This window comes from Sparus aurata, chromosome 7, assembly GCF_900880675.1.
Source record: "Sparus aurata chromosome 7, fSpaAur1.1, whole genome shotgun sequence".
Classification (NCBI taxonomy): domain Eukaryota; kingdom Metazoa; phylum Chordata; class Actinopteri; order Spariformes; family Sparidae; genus Sparus; species Sparus aurata.
This window is the reverse complement of record NC_044193.1, coordinates 30,667,831-30,684,984: the sequence shown is the minus strand read 5'-3', so window position 1 is coordinate 30,684,984 and position 17,154 is coordinate 30,667,831. Positions and strand designations below refer to the sequence as shown.

General features: G+C 41.6%; 1 protein-coding gene across 1 annotated transcript in view; it reads right to left on the bottom strand.

The window, feature by feature from the left end:
* The window catches only part of ntsr1 (neurotensin receptor 1 (high affinity)), a 111,574-nt gene extending 103,268 nt beyond the window's left edge, over positions 1-8,306 (bottom strand). The window contains exon 1 of the mRNA XM_030423887.1: positions 7,426-8,306. Coding sequence (XP_030279747.1) covers positions 7,426-8,121 — 696 coding nt within the window. The 5' untranslated portion in view covers positions 8,122-8,306. The remainder of the gene's footprint in view (positions 1-7,425) is intronic.
* Between the last annotated feature and the right edge of the window lie 8,848 nt (positions 8,307-17,154).

Sequence of the window (17,154 nt, the reverse complement as noted above, 5' to 3'; positions counted from 1 at the left end):
ATAACACAGGCTTCTGAGTCAATGCCAAGTATGTGCATTGTAAACAGAGCCAAGGAGATTGGCCTAATCATTTATACAACCTACGACCCGCAGAGCAACACCATTTATCTTGGGAAGCAGAGGGGACACACTTGAGGAATGGCCGTTTTGTTTCCGAGGAGCCTGCTGTGCTCAGAGAATTGAAGAAAAGTGTGTGTGCGTTTGTGTATCTCTCTCTCTTCGTTTCTCACGCACCCACACACTTGCTGCTGACTCACAAGCTGTTTACATTAAGCTACATGCCTCATTAACATGTAAAATGGGGCTGCAAGTAATGATTATTTTCTTAATGGATTATTTTCTTCATTAATCAAGATAGTAAGTAAAAGAATAACAGTGAAACATCAGGAAATTGTAAAAAGTGTCCATCACAATTTCCTACAATCCAAGCAGCCCCAGTTTGTGTGTCTCTTTATCACTGAATTCAATTCATATACAATTCCCCAATTGCCACCCCACCTCAACCCTAATAACCATGTGGATATAAAAATGCTATGCAGTTACATTTTTCTTTTTTTTACCTATTTTTCACACTTTCTTTCATATACATATACATAAGTAACATGTTTTTCGAACACATCCTCATACCCAAACAACTTATAGGTCAACTGCCAGGGACTCCCAAACAACATACATCAGTATCACAATAACAATGGAACCATTGCAGTGCACCAGCACCAGGCATATCGGACCTTTGTACGGTCGCAGATGTTTGCGTTTAGGCACCAATACTATTTGATTGGGTTTAGGAGAATACTATGGTTTGGCTTAAAATATTGTTTATGACGTGTGTATGTGTGTACAAATGAAGCTACAGCACACACATAAGTTAATTTACGTATTGTACAAGATGTCACCAGGGGTCCGTTTCACAAAGCAGGTTTAGTGAAAACTCTGAGTCTGTTAACCCTGAAATGAGGGAAACTCTGAGTTTTCCGTTTCACAAAGGGAGGTAACTCAAACCAGAGAAAGAGGGGTAACTCTAGCCTGTTTCACAGAGAGAGGTAACTTAAGCTCTCGGTCAGTTACCATAGTAACATACTCTCTGAACCTAACCTGGTTGGGACCAGGTTTTTCTAAACAAACCTCGAGTTTCTCTCTGTCTCCGCCCTCTTTCAGCCACACACGGTATTTGATTTCCTCATTCATCCAGTCAGCAGGCGAATTTTGCCGTAGTATAGTTCTCATTGATCATTGCAAAAATCAGTCAGTAGGCCTACATTAGAAGTTATATTAGGTGGCGACTATTTTCACATGGCATGTCCTTTTGATAATGATCCCGTGGATGAAGGTGCAGCATTAGCCTACTGCGCAGAGAATTAAATATTCGTCGGGAGATGATTATCAGACCGCGCATAGATGTTCTTGCATTTCCAGACAATTATCTTTTTGAGCGGTACCGTTTCACGTCACAGTCCATCATTTACATACACAACCTAATCCGTCCTTACATTTCCAACATTACCAACCGAAGTCATGCTCTCACATCCCAGCAGATATTGTGTGTTGCGCTGCGTTTTTTGCAAATGGGAGTTTTTTTATACAACGTCGGAGATGCAGAGCACTTGAGCAAGGCAACTGTATGCAGAGCGGTCAGAAAAGTGTGCCTCGCCCTGAAACAGCTATTATCCATCTTTATCATTTTCAGCTCCTCTGCCTCCGTTAGAGGTGGTGGTGCTGGGCCACGACCCGTTTTACAGGCATCTGCTTTCTTTCTGTTGGCTGAGTAGAAGTCTGTGTTAGTTTAAATAGGCTTAATTATTTAACAGAACATGATATAGATGAGAAGACATTTATATGTGTGAAAACAGCATTATGTTGGGGATAAAACAACTGTACAGTCAAACAGCCACTTAATATTTACTTTACAATGTAAAACATGATCAAAATGAGGTACCCCCATGAGATTATGCCGAGGTCTAATGTTTTTATGTTTCATCTTAAGCTGCAGCCAAGTGCGCTTCTCCCCCGCTGGATAGCACCTAAATTAAATAAATTAATAGGCTACCACTCAAGTTTCCCCCTGTAATATTATTGTGATTGCAAAGGACTACATTTAAACTTACGCGTTGACCTGAGCACCAATGTTCTCCCACGCCGTCTCCCTCTCTTTTGCTGCTGCAGCGGTGTTACACTTCCTTCTAAAAACGTGCTCAAACTGTATGAGCGCATTAATATTTCCAATTTCAGTGGGATGAAAAACGTAGCCCTCCTCTTCCCCGTTGCCATGGTGACTCGTCGAATCGGGGCTCCATTGATGCTGTCTTTTTATACTTGTGGTGCACGTGCTTAACTCCAGGTTAAACTACTCGGAGTTGATCAAACTAACTCAAATCAGCTGTTCTGGAACCGAAAACCCAGAGTTTCCTATCTCAGAGTAGATCAACTCAGAGTTCAGGATTAGACTCAGAGTTTGTTGAACCTGCTTTGTGAAACGGACCCCTGAAGCTAGTGTTGGTAAAGCTGTATGTTGTATTTGGGGTAAAAAGTCAAAAACTCTGCCCCATAAAAGGCTAGAGAGGCTATCTGTCTGTTTGCCAACATACCAGCCTACATACATGCACTCACCCTTTTACACTCATTCTTACAACAATAACATACTAGCTTGACAGTAGTTTTAAGAATACCCATGTTTGTTATGTTTGTCATGAAAATGTTGGTATTATATGTGAGTGAAACATGAGTTGGATATGGTGAGTGATTTCAACAATGCCCTGCACACACAGCACACAGCTACTGAACCAAAGAGCGAGTGAGCGGCAGCAATGAAAGACATAACTCATCTGCAAACCAAGTATCACTAAGCACACAGCCCCTGAGCCATAGAACAGAGCCATGGTGGCAGCAACAGCCTCCTTTTGACGCTAACGGTGGCAAAAAAGCACATAGCAGCCCGATAGCCACGATTACCCATTCCACACACTACAGCAGTAAGCAGTAACAGTCGCACAGCAAGTGTGACAGCTATTTTGTTTGAGTTTATCTGATTATGGCATTTAGCAAAGCAGTTAATTTATGTATTTATTAGACTACAAGAGTTAAGAAAAACTTGTTGAACACAGCAAACTAGTTTGTCTAATGAAGATGGGCTGTTTATCAGGACCCCATAGTTGATAGAGACACAGAGAGTTTAAATCTAAACCTTTACTGAATTCAAATTTACTAATAATACGTTGGACTTGTGTTTTTGTGTGTATTTTTCAATACATTGAAATCTTAAGAAAAAGAAAAAAAAAGAAATTCTAAATATAATTAAGCAATCGTTTTTAAGGGGGCCATGCCAGGCACCACCTGCTCATCGGGAGCAATTACCATTCGTACTTACACAAAGATGGAACTTCGGGGGTTCGAACCACCAACCTTCTGATTAATGAACAACTGCTCTACCTCCTCAGCCAAAGCCTAACCATAATTAAAATAATGTTCAACCTTTTCTGGCATTAAAAAGCCACCCCACAATTATTGTGAGTCATTCACAATGATAATGGAAGCAACTTATAAGAAGGATCCAAGCTGAATTTTTGTGAAATAAAAGCCATTTAAACAGCATCAGCAAGCTCTGTGTTAATTTCCCAACATAATTCATTTTAATTCAACTTAATTCCACGTAGTTTCACTCCCCAAGGGTGGCCAACCCCCCACTATAACAACCACTAGCTTAAATGTGTAGTATGTACGACTAGTACGTAAGACGTTGTGCACTTAACATTATCTCAAATGTTTCAAACAATGTTCCAACCAGAGAAATCTTTAATTTACTCAAAGTGTGTTTCATTTCATTTAGTTACACAGAGTAACTAAATGAAATGAAACACACTTACATGTTACCCATCTTACATATTGCATCTTTAATGTTTATACATGAGAGGCTAAAACTGGGTTTGGTAACAACATTCATATAGCCAGCTCTATGGTCCAAGAATCAAAAATATCCAATTAACTATAATGTGAGAAACAAAAATCAGTGATTCTTCACATTTGACAAGCTCAAACCATCAAATCCTTTGGCTTGAAAAATATCTTCAATGATGGACCAAGAGTCAAAGTAGTCATAGTAAATAGTAAGTTATTTGCAATCGACAAATGGATTTAACATCAATTACTACAGCTCTAAAGCAAATGCACAAAATGTAACACTGTGCAAAAGAGTTTTCTTCAACTTCAGCACATATCACACCTGTAGCACCCTGCGTGCTGCTACACGTTTGCACATCGTCAAAGAAGCTTGGTTGTTGAATGGTTGTTCCCTTCAGATTTCAGTGATAATCTCAGAAACAAGTCATGTTTGTTCAGATATTAAGAACCGAGGATCTGATCATTTCCTGCCTTCAGCATCATGTTGGATTAATATCACGGAAACAAGCTTCATGTTGTTGATGTTGGTGAGAGTCAGCCTTGTTCATTTCCTGACAGAGAGAGTGAAGTAAAGTTGTATTACAAACAACCCCATGGCTAATTGTATTTTAATATACTTAATCAAAGCTTAATTAGTTTAAAGGTGCACTACGTCGTTTTGGGGAAGATATTTTAATGAGAAGAGGAATATCTTCATTGACTGATTTTGTTGTCCTCTGCCTCAACAAACTAAATAAACAAACTATCTTTGTTTTCTTGACTGTCTGCACAAACTGACCATGTAGGACAAGACAATTTCAGACTGTTTTACTTTGTTTATACTAGTGCAGTGCCCGTAGGAAATATGTATTCCTATAGAAAAGTGGGAGGTTAAGTAGCTTTTTCATGGATGGCCAAATGGGGCTGTGTTAGAAGGTGGGACGTCAGGGATATTTAGGTTTGTTGTGAAATCCAATATTCCAGGGTATAATTGGCCGTTTTTGACTATTTTTGATTTTGCCATTATATTTCACCTTAAAAACTATTTACTTGGTGTCATTATTTTCAGCACAACCTCACATGTGTGGCTGCACAGTTATTTTTTTATTTTGCCATACTGTATTAACACAATGGACCTAAAATCACAAAAATAACCATAAAATCTGAGTAGAAAAAGTTAGATTCTTTTACTGTGAAAACCACAAATATGTTTAACAAACCATTTTTTATTACTTATAATGCAAATATAAATTGTTGTTTGCTAAATATGTGCATAGATTTTAAAAATTTACAAATTATTTACATTTAAATGCAGGCAATGCTCAGGTCTGCCTGAGCTCCTTCCAGCTAAATGAAGAGCTGCACTGCCTGCTCCACATTCAGCAGTCTCCTCATTGTTTTGACACATTAACCAAAAAAACGATTCCACTACACACTAAACCCACTACACTGAACACTATATAACACACTAACTATACACTCCAAACAAGCTAAATGTCACAAATCTCTCAACTCTCAATATCGCTGTCTCTATCGCTGTGTCTACACCGACCGTCGTTGCCTGTCATTCATCCGCCTACATCCCTCCCACAACTTCCCCCATTCCTCAACAACCAAACTTGCTGCTTAGACACTTTAATGACAAAAGCCCGTTTTACTATTTCTTCCTGCTCCAGACACAAAGCAAACGTGATGGCAATGTTCACGAAAAAGCGTGGCGGACATTATTTACCCTAAGTCCAGTTTTGGACGTGCCGGTGGGTCCGGTCCGTTGACTCGGGAGATGGGCCGTGTGGGTGGGCTAGCAGCTAGCTACACACGAACATCCACAGATTCCGATTCCACTTTGTTGTCCCCGCGTCTCCGGATCTCCTCAGACCCGAACAGACTCGGTCCGGACTCGTTTAGTCTCATTAATCCACAACAGTCAGTTTAGATGCACAGAACAGAACGGGACTGAACTGCCGGCAAAATCCCGGTCTAGCTCGCGCGGCTGCAGGTATAAATCCGCTTGTTTCTTAAAGCTAGGGTCTGTAATGTTGTTCAGAAACACGTTTTGTTATACTGGGTGAAATGATCCTGCTATCCTGAGAGTAGTCAATACATTATGTATTCAGAAAAAGGAATGAAAATAATCAGACCTCTGTGGCAGCTTTAGGACTGAGAAAAATCTGACCAAGATTGGTCAGATGCACGGATTGGTCAGATGCCTTCATGTCTCGTCCTCTGTCCCTCCCTCCTCCCCGCGCACACACCTTACGTTTCACTGATGCCGGAAAAATTCAGCACACTCCTCTGCAGAAATACGAGTTGCAGGAGAAGACTTCATTTGGTTACAATGGTAGAGAAAATGCAGCCAGCGTTACTTGTAACAGCTCACCCCCTTAAAAAGGCAAGGAAGAGAAAGCCTGAGGCAGGAAAGGCTGCGACGAAAAAGGTTCTGGATAAAGAAAGAAGTCAGACCGAGTCGACATCAGTGTGGCATTTGAGCGGTGGAGACAACTGGGGCATGTGAAGGGCTTGAAAAGCGATGCAGAGGTTGCTCTCTTTCTGTTGGACAGGTAATTATTTGTTTTGTTTCAAGGGGATTTGTTATTTTCATGAAATATGTGAGGTTTGCCAACTTGGCTACGTTTGTAGCTCGTATTAGCACAATGCTAACGTTAGCTTCTTTGTGTGTTTTTTTTAGCCATGAGAATGGCTAATGAGTCGGCCCAATTTCCACTAGATAGGGGTCCGCTGCGTTGCGTGTCCGATCCGGTTTTGCTCCGCCGTCCGGCAATCCCCACCGGTTGCAACGGCGCAGTACGGTAGACAGCTGGCCTCACGATGTGTGCTAGTGTCAACACGGAGTGTTTTATTTTGAAAAGTAACCGGATGTAGTTTGTTATTTTGGCGCTTGACTTCCTGTCTGCTCCGTGCCAAATTCAGCTGAATTGCTGCGTCTTGCTCCAGCATCTCCTTCTCCCTGCTGAGTCCCACTGCTAGATGCGCGTTCAAGTTTGTGGGGGAGTGGCTTTGGACGGAGCACTGACGGGATGGGGAGGGGGGGTGCAACTTAGAGGAGGTGCCACTTTCAAATCTTGCTAGCTCTCTTGCTAGCTCTCCAGGATTGTAGACCCTAGCTTTAAGATATGTTGTGGGCTTGAGCTCTGCAGTGATTGGCTCTCGTGCGCACATGGCTACGGTGTGCAGTGATTGGCTCTGGTGGACAATGCTCGCGGAATTTGTAAATTTGAGGCACAGATACACACACACACACACACACACACACACACACACACACACACAGACAGACAGACAGAGATTCCTTGCTTTTATAAAGAGATTTGGCAGTTTGTATTACCAACAATATATTGTATAATATTGTAATTATTAAAATGAGATTGAGTTTTTCTCCGAAACTGCATATTGCCCCTTTAATAGAATCAGCGTCTTCTATGCTTGGGTAGTAATTTATTTTTGTTTGCTGTTTTCCAGTGAACATAAAAAACATCTGTACCTGCAATAGAGAAATTTTGGACACATGTGAGACATTTTTCAGACACCTACCTGGAGCACAGCCTTGATGGTGACAGGGGAGACGATAGAGGTGCATATCTTCTCGCCATTACGCATCTTCTGGCCCATGACGAAGAGCATCGGCGTGGCGAGAGCGAAGGACGCGATCCACATGGCGCTGATGAGCTTCTTTGTGCGGCTGCGGGACATGATGCTCTTGGCTTTGAACGGATGGCAAATGGCCATGTAGCGCTCCACGCTCAGGCTGGCGATGTTGAGCGCGGTGGCATAGGAGCAGCTGTCCCGAAGGAAGTAGTAACCCCTGCACAAGGCGTCCCCAAACACCCACGGGTGGTGGAACCAGATGAAGTTGTAGAGCTCGATAGGCATGGAGAGCACGAGAATAAGCAGGTCGGAGACAGCGAGGCTGGCCAGGTGGTAGTGCACGGTGCTCTGCAGGTTCTGGAGGGTCTTTTTGGTCAGCAGGGTGTACAGGGTGATGGCGTTCCCAAGCGAGCCCGCAGCAAACAGAGAAACGTAGATGACAGTGACTATCACCCTTGAGTATACGTCCGTGTTCACTTCCAAATCTTCCTCTTCTGTTTTGGAAGCATCGGTGTCGTTATCTAATGACAACATAGAGTTATTCCCAAACAACCTCTGCGCCAGAGCGCCAAAGCCGGCCAAGTCGCGCCCTGTAGAGTGCGTGGAGTTTAAATCCATTATGCCTCCTGTGTGTAAAGACATGGACACAAAGTCAGGTTGTTCGAACTCAGTGGAAATGTGCTGACTGTAACTTATTCACCCACCGGATTAAAACGGAGTCGAGTCTCATTCTACATGTCGGAGGAGAGCAGCTTTTTTATATTTGGCACGACAAGAGGCGTGTTCGCTATTGGATGAGCTGCGATGACGCACAGCCATTCAGTCAGTTGCGTCCTTTGTCATTTTCACCCTGGAAACCAAAAATAACGACAAGGACCAACAAATAGAACATTATTTCATTTTAGAAACACTTTCTGAGACGTATGTTCTTCTTTGGTTTTTGTATGTATGAATGCCTAAAACCCCACATCTCTCTCCCCTCTCTCTCTCTCTCTCTCTCTCTCTCTCTCTCTCTCTCTCTCTCTCTCTCTCTCTATCTACACGTCGGCCTTTCGCTTTCCCTCTCTGTCTCAGGCACAGAAGTGCAAGTAACAGCTGGAGACCACCTACACAATATATCAGATCGTATTGGAGGCTGCAATTTAGACCGTGTCTTCAGTTCTAATGATCCTGTCACAGTGTTGAACAATATTATTACTGGGCAGGCAGAGAGGAAGTGTTACTCTAATGGTTACACTACAGGAGCTGATACTGCTGGGACTAATGTCGAGAAGCAGGCGCGCGCACGCACGCACGCATACACACACACACACACACACACACACAGGGCATGTCTCTATACATATTTAAAGGTGCACTGTGTAGTTCTGGGGAAGACATTTGAATCAAAAGATCTTCACTGACCGATTTATTTCTGCCTAAACAAACTAAATAAACTCCTTTTGTTCATGACTGAATAAATATACTGACCTTAAAGAACAACGCAATTCATACTGTTTTACTTTGTTTATGGTTGGTGGACCCACCCAACTTTCTATCTTCAACCAAGTATGTTTTATTTAAATTTTTCTTATTACCTCATTAATACTGTTAATATTAACATTTGAATTAGTTCTCCAAAATGATGCAGTGTTACTTTAAAGGAAAAAGAGAAGACAGACACTTCATTTTAGGTGAAGGACATAGCTGTTAAATTACCGGTTGGCCCAAATGTGTTATTCAGTAGCCTATTCAGCCTTATGCTGACGGAATGTCTCACTGTAGCTGCTAAGCATCTCTCAGTCGGGAGTGAGTGTATGAGCTCAAATGCTTTTCGAGCATGTAAATAACGTCTTTTCAAAATAGTCTGGACTCTCTGGGCTTCCCTATATCAGACGAGCTGCATGGAGCTATATATATATTTTTTTCCATTTTATTTTATCTTTTTTATATTATGCTTTAAAACAAGTACCAACTTACTTTAGCTGTTTAGCAGAATACTGCAACGCCGTTTTACTGTGAAGCTCCAGAAACGTTTTGTGAAAACTTCACCCAACTTTCCATCAGAATGACAGTGAGTCAATAACAACTCCATTTTCATTTTTGGGGTGAACTTTTCCCTTAACAGCCATGTACTGCATTTAGAAAAGATGATGTTCCTTTATATTCACCTAAACAACAAGTTATACTTTATGATTTCACTTCTTTTAGTGGACATGTCTCTGCCACAGAGCTCATTATTAATCACATGTCCTGAATGCAAAGGCACACACACATTGTAAAACATTAGCATGTGTGCGCTAATGTGCTGCATTAATATTGAGGGAGCTTCGGGTGATGTCCTACAGACCATGAGGAAATGTCCGTCGTCTTAAATAGGAAATCTCTTTATGTTTCCTGCCCCGGGGCCAGTGTCTCTGACTGCCCAGAGTACATTGTATTTTGCTGACATTCCGTCATGGGGAATTAAACATATAGCCTGACATTACTTATAATAACTTCCAGCTGGTCACAGTTGAGCCTGATACAGTAATGTAACTGGATGTATAGTACATACTATATCTCTGCAGTACCTTAAAAATTATGTTTACTGTAGGACAGGATATCTTTTTTTACTAATAGCTTTTCCTTATCTCGTCCACTTCCCTATGGGGTCAGTGGGTTGGCGGACAGTTAGCCTAGACATGAGAGGACAAAAACAAACTCACACACTGGATTCATGTTCAAGTCAGTTCATGCGTAACAGTTTGTCAAAACAGTGTAAAGTGTGCATCCAGAGCGTTAGGAGTATTTTTCTTTTTCCCTGGAAAGTTTTGTTCTGTGTTTGAAGGACTTATATCAGGGTCAGTAATAGCTACAAGTGAACATTACATTATCTGTACATTTACAAGAAAAAAAGATTTAAAAATGTATAGGATGATTTTTAAATAAATTATAGGGTTTACAAATGTGACACAGTTGGGGTCAGAAGGCAGAAGACACAAAAGTTTAATCATTAAAATAATTTGTCAGTGGAGGGTGACATGGTTTTGTCCTTTCTGGACCCAACTTCAAAAAAGCCTCAAAATACTTTTCACCTCTCCACTTAGAATAAACAAACGGCAGATACTTCATTTTAATTCATTTGTCTTAATGCTTATTTACTCTAACAGCAACTGCTACCTACAGTATTTGTGTTCATATTTTGATTCAGCCTTTCTAAAATTAGTAATAAAGATATTTTATAGAGCCCAAACTAACCCCTGATATCGACATCAGGTAGCAAAACATTCAAGTATTGATATATTGACTCATTAATACACATTTTTGGAACAATTCTTCAAATGTGGTTATCAATGAAGAATTGTAACCAACTTAATTTACTCAAGTACTGTATTTGTAATTCTTAAATTGTTATTTTGAGGTACTTGTACATTACTTGGGTATTTTCATTTCCTCCAACTTTATAGTTATAGTTTGCAGATTGCTTGCTGCATTAGATCCAAAGGAGTGCACTGTAAATGAGTTTCTTTACTGCCAGCCGACATGAAAAAAACAAACAGATTTTGATAACAAGAAAGATGCTGAATAGCCAATCTGATAATCACATACATTTATACATGTAAATGTATTATTTACTTTACTGTACTTTTGATACCTAAGAACATTTAATATCAGATACTTTTACTTAATGGTCGGCATTTTAACATGATAAAAGATATGTGACGGAGGCAGCATATTTTTAGAAATAAACTTTATTGTATAAAATGACATTAGGGCACAGAAAGAGCAAACTTAACTGGGACTGCAATGATTATAATGAACTCAAGCATCTTTTCTGTACTCTAATGGCTAAAATAGAAGAAGAAACAGAAAGGTTTTCTATCTATGCATATAAAACAACATATATGATGTATCTGTCATAAGCCAACATCAGTCGATAATATCAACCAACCAATCTGACTGTCGGGCTGTAATATTTTTTAACATTAACTTTTTTTATTAATTCATAACAGGCTTTATTAATGAGTATCATTAACTAGACTCTCTTTTTTGTCTCATTTATGTTTGACATGAGCAGAGTAGTGGACCTCTTTAGAATGTGTCATGAGAAGTGAATCAGCAATGCACTTTAGAGTCTGAAATGCAGCAAGAGGGCAGAAGTGTTGAAGTAATAGTGCTACAGGCAAAGGTAACATGTCGGTTCTTTCATATTCATATGGGTGCTAAGTTTAGAGATTTAGAGGTTGTGTTTCTCAACAGAAGAGAGTTCCAACAATGATGGTCAGATTGTTAAAATTTACAGCAGTGATGTTACCTGCTTAGAGTTTATAAAAGCAGCTGTATATCTTAGTCATCTCTTTGTGGTTTAATAAAATGTTGAATTTCATGATGATCATACTGCATACTTTTTTTATTTTATTTTCAAGGACTGTACTGAAAGTACACATTGTGATAACCTTTGAAAACGGTTGGAACATTTTATAACAGAGCATTTTATAACCTTCTTCAAGGCCATTCATACCCTTTCTCTGATCTTTATATACACACACTCCCAGTCACTCTGATCTCCACCTTTTAAACTCTCTCCCACAAGACATTCCCAATAATAACTCTCACTCTACCTTCAAATTTCGACTCAAAACACACCTTTTAAAACTGGCATACTCAAATTGATTGTTTCTACTATGTTGTACACTGTATGATATGTGATTAAATAAAGATTGTTCTTCTTCTTTTACTCAGGATTGTATACCTAGTTTTTATTTTGACTTTTAATGTATACAATTAAAACTTTCTTGAAGAAATAAGAGAGTGGGTGTATTTTCCAGCTGATGTGCTCTTATTTGTAATGGTTTGTGACAGGATTAAATAAACATCCATCCATCCGCTGTCTCTAACTGTTTATCCAGTGCATGGTCGCAGGGGGCTGGAGCCAATTACAACTGACACTGGGCAAGCAGTGGGCTACAACCTGGCCAGCACAGTTCATCACAGGGCTGACATACAGAGACAAACAGCCATTCACATCGACAGGCAAGTTGGAGTCAACAGTTAGCCTGACCTGCATGTCTTTGGACTGTCAGACGAAGCCAGAGTACTTGGAGGGACCCCATTCAGACAAAGAGAGGACAAGCAAACTCTACACAGGAAACATCAGTTCTAACCACTGCACCGCCATGCCAAAAACAATTTTAAAAAAGGAGAAAAAAATATTTATGAACCAAGCGGCGGCATTGACTTGCGCAGCCCTGCAGTCCAGATATAACTGGACTGTGTGAAACTGTGGGAAACAATACATTTTCTTCACTTGTTTTTTTCACCTGACAACAGCAATGTGAGATAAATGGTTCTTTGGTTGAAAGAATGAAGATCTGCTATCTAATCTGCACTTCTCATTCGCAGTCATTTCCTTTGCAGCTTAAAGCAAACATGTCCAGCCCAGTACATATACAATCAATGTACACATCAGTGGATGAAACCCCCGAAATGAAAGGGGAACAAAATGAGTCAAGAGCTGAACTGATTAAACAAATGCACAAATGTTGTCATTAGCAAAGCACTCCCTCAAGTTGGTTAAATTGATCTATGTTTGAATGAGCTGAGCTGAGACATATTCAACTTACTGCTTCTTTCAAACCCCATGCCTTAAGTTTGTAAAGCAGGCTTTCTGTCAAGGCTCTGGTGTTTCAAGCCTAAGCTTATTAACCCTGCTGACATCATCAAGGGGTATTTTTCTTCCAGAATTTAGAAAGCTCTCCAGAGCAACAGAAGACATCATAGTATACAACTGGCTGAGTAGTTGACTAGTAAACTGATCCTCATGTGTAAAACCGGCAAAGTGTCCGTTTAAAATGTGAAAGTACAGAGAACAGCAGAATTCTGGCATTACAACTGTAGACCACATGAAGATTTTATATATATTTCTACTATATCATAGTATTGCTGTAACCACCGCCACCATAGCCTTGTGGTTAAAAAATTTAATTAAATATTTATCAAGCAGGGGTCCTTACTTGTCCAGCAGAAAAGCGCCCAACTCTGCGTCGCTCTTGAGTCCTTACAAATCTCGCAGCTCCCTCCACCTCTTAAATGATGCTCCATTACTTATCCTTGTTTTCTCTCTGGCTTGGTCCAATTATTTCTTTTTACACTGCTTTTCTTTGTCAGTCTTCCTATTTTTTCTTTTGACGTGGGCAATGGTGGGGCATTTTTCGGCTCTGTTGTTGTTGTCTGTTCTCTGCCATTGTTTACACTTTGAGTTCAAGCTTGAACATGTCTGACCAGGTGAGAGCAGGCACTGCGCTTGCATGGAGGAGGAGCACTGCCCAGTACCGCTGCCAGCACAAGAATGATTGGCACTTCTCAGACATTCCCCTTGGCTTTGATTGGTTGTGTTGATCCAGGAATTGTGGATTCTTGCAAAAAAAATTAGGGCCACTGGGTGGACCCACAGACAGTGGATTTTTACACAGCTGACCTGGGGTCTGTTTCACAAAGCAGGTTCAACAAACTCTGAGTCTAACCCTGAACTCTGAGTTTATCTACTCTGAGATAGGAAACTCTGAGTTTTCGGTTCCAGAACAGCTGATTTGAGTTAGTGTGATCAACTCGGAGTAGTTTCACCTGGAGTTAAGCACGTGCACCACAAGTATAAAAAGACAGCATCAATGGAGCCCCGATTTGACGAGTCACCATGGCAACGGGGAAGAGGAGGGCTACGTTTTTCATCCCACTGAAATTGGAAATATTAATGCGCTCATACGGTGAGTTTGAGCATGTTTTTAGAAGGAAGTGTAACACCGCTGCAGCAGCAAAAGAGAGGGAGACGGCGTGGCAGAACATTGGTGCTCGGGTCAATGCGTAAGTTTAAATGTAGTCCTTTGCAATCACAATAATATTACAGGGGGAAACTTGAGTGGTAGCCTATTAATTTATTTAATTTAGGTGCAATCCCGTGGGGGAGAAGCGCACTTGGCTGCAGCTTAAGATGTAACATAAAAACATTGTTCAAACAGGTAAGACCTCGGCATAATCTCATGGGGTTACCTCATTTTGATCATGTTTTACAAGTGAATATTAAGTGGCTGTTTGACTGTACAGTTGTTTTATCCCCAACATAATGCTGTTTTCACACACATAAATGTCTTCTCATCTATATCATGTTCTGTTAAACAATTAAGCCTATTTAAACTAACACAGACTTCTACTCAGCCAACAGAAAGAAAGCAGATGCCCGTAAAACGGGTGGTGGCCCAGCACCGCCACCTCTAGTGGAGGCAGAGGAGCTGAAAAAGATAAAGATGGGTAGTAGCCGTTTCAGGGCGAGGCACACTTTTCTGACCGCTCTGATACAGTTGCCTTGCTCAAGTGCTCTGCATTATCGACGTTGTATAAAAAAACTCCCATTTGCAAAAAACCCAGCGCAACACACAATATCTTCTGGGATGTGAGAGCATGACTTCAGTTGATGATGGACTGTGACGTGAAACGGTACCGCTCAAAAAGATAATTGTCTGGAAATGCAAGAACATCTATGCGCGGTCTGATAATCATCTCCCGACGAATATTTAATTCTCTGTGCAGTAATGCTGCACCTTCATCCACGGGATCATTATCAAAAGGACATGCCATAGTAGTGAAAATAGTCGCCACCTAATATAATTTCTAATGTAGGCCTACTGACTGATTTTTGCAATGATTTTCAAATACCGTGTGTGGCTGAAAGAAGGCGGAGACAGAGAGAAACTCGAGGTTTGTTTAGAAAAACCTGGTCCCGACCAGGTTAGGTTCATAGAGTGTGTTACCATGGTAACTGACCGAGAGCTTAAGTTACCTCTCTCTGTGAAACAGGCTAGAGTTACCCCTCTTTCTCTGGTTTGAGTTACCTCCCTTTGTGAAACGGAAAACTCAGAGTTTCCCTCATTTCAGGGTTAACAGACTCAGAGTTTTCACTAAACCTGCTTTGTGAAACGGACCCCTGTATCTTATTCTACTGTCAGATCATGATGACAATTTTAGCAAATATAACCAAAAATTTTAAAATTTTACCCCGGTTCGACTCCCGGCCTGGGTCCCTCCCCCTCTCTCTCACCCTGTTTCTTGTCACCCCCTTCAGCTGTACTGTCAATCAGTCCTTCCAGAAAAAAACAGAGTTTTTTTGTGATTGTTGCGGGCAAAAATCCTTGATTATGCGGCACGTTTTTTTAAAAAATGCGATGGAATATGCAGGATATTTATGCAATTTTATGTGATGAAATTGCGGGAACATGCAAAAATTGCGGGAACTTGCAAAAACTGCGGTTTGATGAAAAAGAGAAAAAAAAGTGATTCCCCCAACACCCTGTTCTCACTAGGCTACTACTTTAATGTAAAGAGTCATTTCTTTTTCCTTCATATGATAAGCAGCATACTACATCACAGAAAGTGCTGGGAATCAATCTCATCTTGTTTTATTTCAGACCTTAATAAACACATGGCTCAAACTTACAAAACATGTCACGATTGCGGATTTGGTGTTGTGTTTTGTTTGAGTTTTCATGCCTCATGTGCCTTTAAGTTCCCTGTTCTTTTCCTGTGGTCTGCCCTCTGTCTCCCTCTGTCTGTCTGCCTTGTTCCCTCCTGGTCTGCTCCTCTATGCTCCTCCCCTTTGTTAACCCACCTGGCTTCCTCCCTCCTCTCTCTCCTCACCTGTTCCTCGTCTGGTAATCAGTGTCTGTGTATTTAGTCTGTGTGTTTCCTTCACTCCCTGTCCGGTCATTGTATGTTTTCCGTTTGGTTCGTCTGCCCCTGCCCATGCCTGCTCCTGTCGGTTCCCTGTTCCTTCTGGTATGTGTTTTTGGATTTTGGATTTTGCATTTTGATTTGAACTTTGGTTTTGATTTATACTTTGCCCTTTTTCCTTTGCACTTTGTTGTTTCGCTGTTCAGTTGCTACTTTGTTCTTTCGTCCCTGTTCTGTCTGTTTTGGGTTTGCATTCAGCTTTAAAATAAAGCTCGCCTTTTTCTTAACTGATCTTGCCTCATGTCCCCTGTTTTACTGCGTTTGGGCCTAACCCCTTTCCCCTGAGTATCCCCTGTTTCCCAAGAACCTGACAGAATGACCGGACCATATAAAATAGACCCAGCAGTAAATGTCCTGGAGATAATCCGCTGGTACCAGGACTTTGTCACTAACCCCACCAGCAGGGCTCGGCAGATTGCTGCAAGCCACCTTTTTTTCCAGGCCACAGCCCAAACTCATGCCTCAGCTCCAGCCCCAGCCCATGCCGTAGCCGCAACTCAGCTACCAGCCAAGGCCTCATTCTCAACCACAGTGTCTGCCAATCCTGATATGTCCCCTTTCTGGGGAACCCGGCTGGCCTACAAGGCCCCACCGAGAAAGCGACGAGCCCGTCCACATCCTGGCTACCTGAATTCAGGTTCTGGGGCCCCAGCCCAACCTCATGCCTCAGCTCCGGCGTCAGACCATGCCTCAGCTCCGGCCACACACCATGCCTCAGCTCCGGCCACAGACCATGCCTCAGCCACAGCACAGCTACCAGACCATGCCTCAGCTCCGGCCACAGACCATGCCTCAGCTCCGACCACAGACCATGCCACAGCACAGCTACCAGCCCATGCCTCAGCTCGATCCCCAGCTCCTATGTTGGCTGCCCAGCCGATGCCGACGGACTGGCCGACACCTGCCAGTGGCCCTCAGTCAGCGGCCCGGCCG